Raw genomic sequence first — 12,306 nt, forward strand, 5'->3', positions numbered from 1 at the left:
AGCAGGCTTTACATCTCCTATAGCGGTAATAAATAAAGATTTTATTGTATTTCTTCGATTAGCAGATATTTTTAGAAGTTGTCGTAACCAAAATACGGCATCCAGATTTTTGTCTGGATGTACCTTAAGCCTCCATCCAGACTGTCTATGTCTAACGCTATCAGTCTTGGAACCAAACGCTGGCCATAGCACAATAGAGGAATCGTTATCTATTAGATTATTTCCGTCAATGCGCAAGAGTGTGAGGTCGTGTACCCTGCGGCCTGATGCCAGAAGCAGAAGAGTAGCAACGTGTCTGGATACTTGATGGATGTTATTCTCGTCAAAGCGATAAGTGCTCATGAATTGCAATATAGCCTTCGGGTTCCAAATAGGTGGTTTTGCTGGCGTTTCTTTTGCAAGAGAAATTGCTCTTAAGATATGCTTTATAAAGAAATTAGATGACAAATTTATATTAGATGTTAAGTGAGTAAAAGATGAAATAACAGACTTATGAACCAAAATTGTCCTATATGCAAGACCTATATCACAGTGCAAATGCGCTAAATATCGAGCTACCTGATCTGCATTAGGCTTCAGGTGGTTTACCGAGTCGGATTCACACCATTGCTTCCATCGCCTCCAAGCCGGTTTGTAGGTGTTGATAGTTGAGCCTCTCCAGCTTGACATCAGAAGCTTTTGCTCTTGATCAGTCCACTCTGTCATGTCAAATGTCCTGCCACCCGAAATCAGCCAGGCCTCCAGGTTCAGGTCTTGTACTTGCGGTGAATGCATTCCGGTTCTCGTGTCTATTAGATAGTGGACTAGGTCCGGGATCAGATAAGGAGGCTGTCTCGCTCGCTGACGTACGTCCGCCTGCCAAAACACCTTGTTCCAATTAGTATGTAATACCCGCTGGCTTGATTCAGATGTCTCAGAACTCGGGGAATTAGATTTGGGGGAGGAAACAATCACGCTAGGCTGTAGTGCCACTGATGACAAAAGGAGTTGTGGTGTATCGCTTCTTGATCGTTCTTGTCTAATGACGCAAATATTGGTACAACGTGAGCTGTCTTTGATGCAAACAAGTCTATCTCCGGAGTGCCCCACATTTGAAATATTTTTGATGTTGCCGTCTCCTTCAGATGCCATTCCGGACACTCTCGTTTTCGAGAAAGAGCGTCCACTTCGGCATTGAACCGGCCCGGAAAATAGTGCGCCGTCAAGTGAATGTTCTGGTCGTCCAAGATTGTAAAGAGTTGGCGAGTTTGAACTAGCAGCCTTTTCGATTTTGTTCCGCCCTCCTTGTTTATATATGAGACTACTGTCCAATTGTCTGTTTGCAAAGGCACATGCGCGTTCTGAAGTTGACATCGGTTCTGGAGTACAGCAGCGTAAACAGCAAACATCTCTTTTTGATTGGCATGCCAAGACTTCTGCCGTTCCGTCCAGGAACCCACAACGTCCGAATCGTTGAGTTGGGCTGCCCACCCTATGTCTGATGCATCTGTCGTTAACAGATGTGTTTCCGTGTTTAGGTGTATGGACATTGACCTCCTTATAGATTGATACCACCATTCCATCTCCAAGCGAACAGGTTGTGGCATGCAGATCGCTCGGTACGGGTGCTGCTTCGACAGCTGTCGACTGTAGTATTGCAGTGTACGACAGTGAAGCCGACCTCTCGGCGTAACAAAGGTCGCGAAATTGTGTCTCCCCAGTAGTGTTTGGTACTATTTGAGGGACCATTTGTCTTTCTGGAGCTGTTGGCGAAGTGCTTTGCGTAGCGTTAAGCACTTCTGCTCCGACAAGGACATTGCGTTGCGTTTTGTGTCCCATGTTACGCCCAGGAATTCGAGGCATTGTGTCGGAGCTAGTACAGACTTCTCGAAGTTTATTGTCCATCCTAGTAGCTGCAGTGTCTTTATCGCAAATGCCACGTCGTCTTCTAGCTGAGATTTGGAGTGGCTCACAAGCAAGAAATCGTCTAAATATACCACACATCTGATATTGTGACGTCTCAAAAACTCTGCAACCCAATTGGTTATTGAGGCAAAAGTTTTGGGCGCTGAAGACAGGCCGAACGGTAAACAAATAATTTGCAACAGTTGATGCCGATAAGGATTTTGATGGTAATTTAGTCTGAGAAATCTGCGATGGTGCTGAGAAATAGGAACGTGAAAGTAGGCTTGACTTAAGTCCAGTTTTGTCATCCAGTCTTCTTGTTGTAAAAAATTTGGAACTTTGAAGTGATTGAATAGTTGGAAGGGTTTGGCTTTTACAAAAAGATTTAGTTGCCTTAGGTTGAATATAGGCCTGTATGTCTGGTCTGACTTTGGTACTAGAAAGAACGTGGACAGGTAACTTGGAGTTAAGTCTGCCGTCTCTAGCACCCCTGATTCTATCATACCCTGGATTTGTGAAGTCATATCGGCGGTAGTTTTGGTTCTATAACACTTCATGACCCTGGATGTTGGGAATATTAATGGCGGCTTTAGAATAAACGGTATGCGGGCCCCGTTCAACAGACTGCATATCTTGTCCGGAGCTCCTAAATTGCTCCATGCAGATTGAGATTGCTTTAGACAGCCGCCGTGAAATAACCGATAGTCATTCGCTACGCTTGTTTTTAAAAGAAGAACGCGATTGCGTTTTGATTCCGCGTGGCTTTGCCCGGTGGTCATCAGTTTTTCTTTTACTTTGATTCGCATGTGATTTTTGTTTTTTAGTTGTAGTGTCTCGACGAAAATTCCTATCATCGGCCTGCTTACTAGTGGAAGGTTTTTGATTTTGGTAAAAAGAGTCAGAGTTAGAATACGATTGGGGAACCGGCTTACTTGTTGTGGCTAATTTGTCCACCCCCCCAATTTTTTGAAGGTAGGTTTCAACTGCCTGCTCATCGAAAAGGGTTTCGGTACTTGGTGGAATTTTGTGCAGGATGTCGCGGTGAAAAGATTCAGATATCTGGCGTAGTAACCCTTCTCTTCGAATATTTATTAAATCGGCTCTTCTACCACAAACTATTTGCAACAGGTCCTCGGTAACCTTACTATACGCGGAATCCTTCGAGAACAACGATTCTAACTTGTCAAATAAAGTATTTGGTGTCAATGTTTCTCCTGAACTAATTGCCCAATCCACTAATGATTTTTTGACAAAGAAGGGCATTTGTTAATCCAGCAAAGGAGCGTTCTAATAAATACGAACGCGAATCGTCTTTTAACATAGCAGATTCAAAACGTCTCCTGCGTCTGCGTCTCCTGGGCTGGCCGCTCGATGTTGAATCACTATCACTGTCACTATCCGAACTAAGAACACGCTTACGCGATTCAATACCTTCATTAACGACAGCCTCGGAGTCTAAATTGCTATTCAAATTTTCCATTTTTACGGAGAGGTAGCAATATTTAACTTCACTTTTCACTAAATACTACTATAAAATAGTTAATTGTAGGAACGAAGTTAAGTAGCTAATTTTTCGCGAAGTTTTATAGCGCTGCCGACTGAAAGGCGCGAAAAACGATGCTATAATGACATAAAATAATGTGATCACCTACCGCGCGCACTAACTACCCCCACTACAAGAGTGTGATATAGGGGGCGCTAGTATCGGAGAGGTAGCGGAAGTTGCTGATTAAAGGCTAAAAAGACGCGTGCTTGACTCAAGATGGATTCCGGATATTGATACAAAACAAATAATAAATATTTATAAAAATAAATTCATGCGAAAGCACAAAACATGTCAACAATCCATTCTTCCATACTTAATATTATAAATGTGAAAGTATCTCTGTCTGTCTGTCTCGCTTTCATGCCAAAACTACTGTACCGATTACAATGAAATTTGGTACATAGATTGATTAGAGCCTGAGGAAGGACATAAGCTACTTTTCAATTGGAAAAAGGGTTGTACCTAAGTAAGGTAAAGTAGTAAGGTCAAAAAGTTTCCGGCCTACCCGCATTGGATTAATCAAAGATATCAAACTTGACATTGAATGATTTTTATCGAAATACCCACAAAAGTATTAGTATATTTCATTTATATACAAAGTTATAACCTTTTAAAGTTAGAAAACGACAGAAAATTCGAAAGGGATAAGATTGAGTATCGAGCCGTGATTATTTTTTTTACTAAAGAGGGGAAGACGCCGGCCGAAGTCGAACAACGTTTGGATTCCGTCATATTCCACCATGAAAGAATGGGCGAAACGGTTTCGTTTAGGAAGACAATTTATTGAAGATGAAGCCCACCCAGGAAGTCCGTCCGAGGCCATTACTGATGAAAACATTCAATTTGTCGAAGATACAGTACTGAAAGATCGGCGGTTGTACAATTTGGAGCAATTGTGGATAGACTTTAAAGATGGCCACAAGTCCATTATAGGCCAGGTGACCTTGAAGGACAAACAGCATACATATTTCACGGAGGATATGTATGAAGAGTTTGAGGAATTATATGTATCATACAAAACTTTATTGAAAGAAGCCCTGCAGCCTTATCTCGCGTTATCGAGTGAAAATTCGTCCGTAACACCAAAAGTAAAGGCTGAACAAACGGTCAGTGAGTGCGAGGTGAAATTACCACGTGTGCAGTTACCTACATTTAGTGGTAAATATGTTGAGTGGCAATCGTTTTACGATATGTTTGATTCGCTTGCTCATACTAATAAGAATTTGTCTCCAGTGCAAAAATTGCATTTTCTTAAAAGTAATTTGTCAGGTGAGCCGGAAAGTGTGTTACGTAATTTTTCTATAACTAATGATAATTATGACGAAGCTTGGAAACAGCTACTTAAACGTTATGATAATAAGCGTTATAATTTTAATGCACTTATGAGATTATTGTTTAAGCAAAAACCGGTTATTGGCGAATCTTCTAGTGCCATTAGACATTTATTGGATACAACTACAACTTGTTTACAATCTCTGCGTAATATGGGTATTAGTACCGAGTCAATTAACGATGCGTTTGTTATTTATTTAGTGGTTTCTAAATTAGATCCTGAATCCGTAAAGCAGTGGGAATATAAGTTAGGTGTACTTAGTGACAATTTACCGTCATGGACACAATTAACTGAGTTTTTTTTTTTGGAATCGAAATTTAGGTCGTGTGAGATGATCGATTCTAATAAGGTACGTACCAATACTAACACAAAGTCGAAGTCTTTTCATGGATCTATTGAAAGTGAAAGGAATATTTATAACGTAACTACTAAATATTCTAAGTGTAAAGGTGAACACTATATATAACTTAATGTAAAGGAAAGGCAAGATTATGTTAAGAATAATGACTTCTGTTTTAATTGTTTCTCTCCATCTCATCCAGTTATTAAATGTCGCAATCCAGCGAGTAGCAAACGATGTGGTAGGAGGCACCATTCTCCGGCGATGGCTTCGCCTTTAGCCACAGACTCTCCTGAAGAGGAGACCACCGATGTCCCCGAGGTGACGCAAGCAGAGACGGGAGCAGCCGTGTCGCGACTCCGGGCGAAAAACACGGCGCCCGGACCCGACGGAGTTCCCGGTCGAGCTCTCGTCCTAGCTCTGAAGGAGCTAGAGCCCCAGCTGAGGGGGCTCTTCACGGCATGCCTCGAGCGGGGTCAGTTTCCCAGTTTGTGGAAGGAGGGGAGGCTGGTCCTGCTCAGAAAGGAGGGGCGCCCCGCGGACGCGCCGTCCGTATACCGGCCCATAGTGCTGCTAGACGAGGCGGGCAAACTGTTTGAGCGAATCATCGCAGATCGCCTCGTCAGCCACTTGTGCAGAGAGGGGCCGAACCTGGACGACAACCAGTTTGGTTTTCGTCGGAGGCGCTCCACCATAGACGCCATCATGCGCGTGAGGGCCCTGGCGGAGGAGACAGTGTCCCGGGGTGGGGTGGTGCTGGCGGTGTCGTTGGACATCTCCAACGCCTTCAACAACTTAACAACTAAACAAAATATCATCGTGTGCCTCCCTACCTCCGCCGTACAGTAGGGGCTTATCTGGCTGGCGCAGACAAGCCCGCCTCGTCGCATTCCGAAATAGGGAATTAAGGCTCGCCAATCCGACGGCGGGGCGGGCTACGGTGGAGGCAATCCGCCCACATCTCCAACAGTGGGTGGAGAGGCGGTACGGTGTTTTGACGTACCGCCTCACGCAGATGCTGACCGGACACGGTGCCTTCGGGCACTACCTGTTTCGGGTGGCCCGAAGGGAGGTCACCCCAGTGTGTCATCAGTGCGGTGACGCGGATGACACCGCACTTCACACACTGGCCGCGTGTCCGGTCTTTGCGGAGCCTCGCGCCGAACTTGTGTCTGCGCTGGGTGGAGTGGACCTCGCCGAGTTGTCGGCTGTCATCGCTGCAGCTGCTGATCGGCAGCCGGGCGGCGTGGGATGCATTGGCCTCCTTCTGTGAAACAGTGATGTCACAGAAGGAGGCGGCGGAGCGCGTTCGGGAAACTGACCCCAGCGCGCCCGCCATACGCCAACGTCGAGTGGGGCGGCGCAGAGCCGCGCATGAGCGCGCTCTCCCGCCCTAACTAGGGTTCTGGGCGACGGCACGGGGGTGTTTGTCGTCCGAGTATATTACCCACGGCGGGGGGACACATTCGGTGCTATGGATGCGGTCCCAATATGAGGCGAGGAGGCCGACGCTCTTTACACGTCGGCCTCCACACAACACAAGAAATTGACCTACCGGCCCACATTACTGGCCGGTGGAAGCCCGCGGTGTATGAAGGATAGCAACGCATTGCCATACACCGACACAAAAACGCGGATGACGTAGCACGGCGGTTCAGGTTTAGTCAGTAAAAGTCTGACACTACCCATTTCCTCCCCCGAGGGAGTGGGTGTCCATGAGGATTCCCCCGCCTAAACAAAAAAAAAAGGGGCTTATCTGGAGGATAGGTGCGTCACCTATCAGGGACGAGGCGGTGCTGGTCGGCACCTTATGTCGTGCGGTGTTCCGCAGGGATCGGTTTTGGGGCCGCTCCTGTGGAACATCGGCTACGACTGGGTGCTGAGAGGCGAGCTCCCGTCGGGCGCCGACTTGACGTGTTACGCGGACGACACGCTGGTCACAGCCCGGGGGAGCTCGCACAGGGAAGCGGCGTTGATAGCCACGGCTGCGGTGTCACAGGTGGTGAACCGCATCCGGCGCCTAGGCCTAGAAGTGGCCCTGAATAAGTCAGAGGCCATGGTGTTTCATGGCCCCCGACGTGCGCCGGCGCCGGGATCACACATCGTGGTCAGTGGGGCCCGGATAGCTGTCGAGTCCACCATGAAGTACCTGGGATTGGTGCTCGACAGCCGATGGGAATTCGGACCCCACTTCCGGCGCCTGGCACCCAAGCTGATGGGCGCGGCGGGCGCGCTCTCAACGCTGCTTCCCAACATGGGGGGCCCGAGCACCGCCTGTAGGCAGTTGTATGTGGGAATCGTGCGGTCCATGGCCCTGTATGGGGCCCCTGTGTGGGCGATGGACCTGATGGCCGGCACACTCGCCATTCTGCGTAAACCGCAGAGGGCGATGGCCGTCAGAGTCGTTCGCGGGTACCGGACAATCTCCTACGAGGCGGCTTGTAATTTGTAATTTGTGTTCAGAGAATAAACGTTTATTATTGCTATTATTATTATTGTATCTCTTTTTATTCACGGGTTAACTTCATGAGAAGAGACCCGGTCCTTTTTAAAGGCGTGAACGGGGACTGTTAGCGACGATGACAACTACGTACACCTAATTTCAGTATGTAATAGTTTTTGTTTGACTAACGTTTCAAGTTTCTTAAAGTTAATGAGTTTGTTTACGTTTGCAATCAGTTATAGGTGTACGTAGGTATATATTTGAAACATTGTTTATGTTATGTTAAGGTTTGTTTGCAAATGTTTAAGACTATATGATATGTGCTAGGGACTTAGACTATGGTTAAGAACTAAGATTTAGTTACCTAAGTGTTGTCCATATACTATTTAACCCTGAAAAACCTAGAAATAGGTTTTATTTAGAAACAATTATTGATAGGAGTTGTTTCATAAGTACCCGCAATTATTTAGAATTTGTTGTAACTAACTCTCGGTAGGTGGCGACGCACGTAGATTAGTTTTAAAAGTACCTACATAAAATTCACTTTTTAGTTACCGATTCTGTCACAGGGGGCAGCACCATGTTGTTGACATGATTAAGGTGCGGGTTTTTGCAATTATCTTTATTTTAAGACATTATTTTATGTAAATAAAGGTATAAGGATAGGGTTAAATAGGGTAAAAAGGTCTAGAACATTTGTAAGGGACGCCTAACTGCCGGGATAAGCCTCTGGAAGGGTTTCTTGCTGGCCAGCGCGGGAACGCGGCACGCCATGATTGGCTGGCGCCAAATACGCGCCCCCGTGATTGGTGGGCAGTCACTATAAATAGAGGGCCCTCCCGGCGGTTAGGCATTCCACATCCAGTAAGCATCCGGAAAGGAACCTTGGAAGACTAGGAAGCCTAGAAATACTGGGGAGAATAAAGAACTATGTAAGTACTACACAATTTCTTTTACTGCGTTGAACCCCTGCTTCTTTGTATCCCGCCAGTGCTCGGTCCGAACCCATTGGACCAACGGACCAACCAACAAATACAGTCCACTCGCTGGCAACAGGGACACAGGTCCAACGTGCGTTCTTGAGAACTTTAATCTATAGTGTGAAGGGGCATCTACTAGGGATCATTCACCTCCGCTCTATGGGAGAACAGACATAAAGAATCCAAAGTAGATGCAAAACTATTGCAATATATATGTAAAAATAATTAGGCTATTATATAATGACACATGTTATGTTGACCAGTTCCTTAGATAATTCGGATTGGCAGGCGGTGACTCGCCGCTCACTAGATGGCCCCCCTATGATACGGTCACGATTGACAGCAGGTGGGCAACACCAGTGCGAGCGGCTAGGGGTGTAGAGAGGTACGACACCGATTTCACCATCGCGGGTCACAGACCCGGAGCGGGTTTCCTCGTTATTACGCCATTAGACACTTCCACCCCCGAGCATATAGTTCTAGCGACCCCTCTATAGCCAGCCAGTTAAGGCAAGAAAGAGCTGGGAGTCCCCATAAGTCCCCAGGTTCCGTTGTGTCGCTACTCACAAACAGCTCGCCACAAGCTGCCCTGCGGATGTATGCTCCTACATAGACCTTCAGATACATTTTCTTTTTTTTAAATCTCAAGGTTTGAAAAAGCATACTAATAGCCTCTGGCTCTCTGGTCTTGCGTTATTCCCATGGAGAGAGAGAACGACTAGCCCCGAGGGGTTTATTATTATTATTATTATACGATTTATCCTTCATTTTATAGATCAGGTCGGACTTTTGGACTTTTGGACCTTACTACTTAAAAGGGCGTATTGGTTCGATATGTAGTGGGTTTTAGCGAGTAACTAGCTGTTGCCCGCAACTTCGTCCGCGTGGTTAGAAGATATAAGTTATTATTTGTACCTGCCCTATTTCCAAAAAAAAAACGGAACGTAACGTTCGGCCGGAACACTGCTCTGAGTAATGTAATTAAGTAATAAAATAGTTTAAGTGTGTTAAAAACGTTTCTATGGACTAAGGGTGTGCAAAAACTCAAGTGTAAATGTTATCTAACAAAACAATTAACTGTTGACCTAAAAACAATAACAACTCATAGTGTGTTTATATCGGTGAAATACTACAATAAACTAAACTTATAAGTGAAAACATTAAGTGAATTGAAAGCTTCTTACGCTATATTATACAATTGATTCGATATTTCTACTTAATAAAGCCAAAAACACAATTATTTACTATTATAAAAATAAACTAACAGTTGCGAATAACATTTTGAAATATTTTCATAAAGTAAACAAAGATCGTCCTTCAACATTCACCAATCACAGATCGAATACGGCAACTTGACAGAACAATATTCGTTCAAAAACTTAATTTTGTGTTTTGGACTCGTGGCTTTTGAGCTACGTTTCGTTACGCACAGATTTTTCACCAAGAGAAAAATATTGAATACAATGGAAATAAATAAATATAAATAATAATGGAATTAAGTGATAACAATAACATAACATTAAGAAACACGCGAATTGTGCGTTCTCAGTTAAGCAATTCTTAAGCAATTTATAAATTAACAACAGTGAGAACCATAAAAGTGCAAGAAACAAAAATTTTCCTTTTTGTTTACATAATTTTTAGTCAACCGTAAAATTCAAATTACGGTCGAGCGCAACAACAAATAAAAATAAAAAAATAAAAATACAATTTGGATACTATTTCCCTATTTCGTTCACAATGTTATACACTTCATAGCCCATTATTCAACAACGTTGCCTTGAACGAGGAATGCTCTGAGTTCAAATCACCTCATCGAATTTGTCTTTTTCAAAGTTTTAAATTCCAAATAAACATTTGCCAAAATGAATCTAAACTTCTTCGAAAATATAACATTTCGTAAATCGAAAAACAAATCCCTGACAGAGACTCATAATATTAGTTCTGATGGATCAGAACTAGATGGTAGCACTAGCAGTCTACCAAACATATCTTGTGAAGAAATTACTATAATACAAGAACTTAAGAATGAAATTGAACAGCTTAGCTCGAAATTAATTTCGGCTCAAGAAAAAATTAGTACTCTGTCTACAGAAAACCAAGAATTGAAAACAAATGTTTTAGAGTTAAAATCAGAACTTAGCTTATGTCAACCACTAAATAAAGTTACGGAGACAGTTTCACGCAAAAAGAAAAATAAAGTAACAAATTCCTCACGCATCAAGAGTCCGCAAACGAAGACAAACCAAACACCTAATACTCAGCAAGACAGCTCGGAACTAAAGACAACACAAAGGACTAGAAAACCAGATACAAATGATGACATCAATAAACAATCACCGAAGAAAAAAATATGCATAATAAGCTCAAATTCCACCAACAAAGTATTTTCCATCGCACAAGACACTTTTAAAAACACAGAGATTTGCCACCACATCTATCCAGAATGCGGAGTACTTCAGCTGGTTAACAACTTAAACTCAAAAATTAGAAACTTATCTAAAAACGATTACTGTGTTATATTAATAGGTGAAAATGACTTCTCTAGTACCAAAAATTATTTAAATCTTGTAATGGAAATAAGAAACTCGCTATTAGAGATACAATACACTAATTTAATACTCTGTTCATCAACTTACAAACTAAGCAATTACTCCTCTGTTTTTTTAACTGGAGAGTTGAAATTTTTGCTAATTTACTGTACTTAGATATTAATACACATAACTATGCAATGTTGCTAGATTCTAATCTAGAATTAACTTATGATTACAGCATGTTCTCAAGATTCAATGGAAGGCTAAAAAATTTTGGAATGAAAAATATTATGTGTAACCTACAAAATTTAATAAATGACAATATTACAAAAATAAATCTAAATGCATATGATACTAAATTGTCTACAAACCAAGATTTTTTTCTTTAATAACTTATGTATAATGCACCAAAACATTGCTGGTCTTCTTAACAAAATTGATGAGATGACTGTCCATATTCAAGAATTATTGTTGAACAATAATATTGATATAGATATATTGTGTATCACAGAACATTTTATAATGTCTGGGCATGAGAAAGTATTACATATCCCTAATTATAATTTAGCAACAAGTTTCTCTAGAAAAAACAGTAAACGTGGAGGCGCTTTAATATTGGTTAAGAGAGGACATGAATACAAAGAACTCCCAGACATTGTGAAATTATCTATACCAGGAGTCATTGAATGCTGTGCCATACAATTGATTAAACATAATATTGTTATAATTTGCATATATAGACCACCTATTATAACGAACATTAATAATTTCTACGAAAACATGGAGCTAATATTGAGAAAAACATGCAAAAGTAATAAAAATAAAGTTATAATATGTGGTGATTTTAATATAGATATATTGAAAAAAACTAATATGTCAAAGAAATTTGAATGCTTTCTATTGAATTATAATTTAAAGCTTGTAATTAATCAACCGACGAGGCTTGTCAGTAACGCTTGCCTGGACAATTTCGCTCACAACCTAAAACAAAAATGTAAATTTGACGTAATAGATTTAGCCCTCTCGGACCACACTGCCCAGCTAATTAACATTAAAGTAAACAAAACTACTCATCTTAAATTCTGGCGTAAAATTATAAGAGACACATCACAATACAATTTAAATTTTTTTTATAAACATCTGCAAAATTTATCCTTCGCGGACACTTTTAGCAGCGAAGATCCTAATCAAGCTTATGATAACTTCATTGATACATTTTAACTTATATTTAACTTATGCTTCCCAC

General features: G+C 42.3%; 1 protein-coding gene across 1 annotated transcript; it reads right to left on the bottom strand.

Moving 5' to 3' along the window:
• Positions 1–950: 950 nt before the first annotated feature.
• On the bottom strand, positions 951–1,586 carry LOC113508221. The gene has a single exon (XM_026891175.1). It carries the CDS (start codon positions 1,584–1,586, stop codon positions 951–953), a length of 636 nt encoding a protein of 211 aa, XP_026746976.1.
• Positions 1,587–12,306: the final 10,720 nt, after the last annotated feature.

Source organism: Trichoplusia ni, unplaced genomic scaffold (genome assembly GCF_003590095.1).
Source record: "Trichoplusia ni isolate ovarian cell line Hi5 unplaced genomic scaffold, tn1 tig00004132, whole genome shotgun sequence".
Taxonomy (NCBI): domain Eukaryota; kingdom Metazoa; phylum Arthropoda; class Insecta; order Lepidoptera; family Noctuidae; genus Trichoplusia; species Trichoplusia ni.

Bases quoted from the DNA above. Each gene is read 5' to 3' on its own strand.
- LOC113508221 (XM_026891175.1), bottom strand. From the start codon at position 1,586: ATGCCACAACCTGTTCGCTTGGAGATGGAATGGTGGTATCAATCTATA.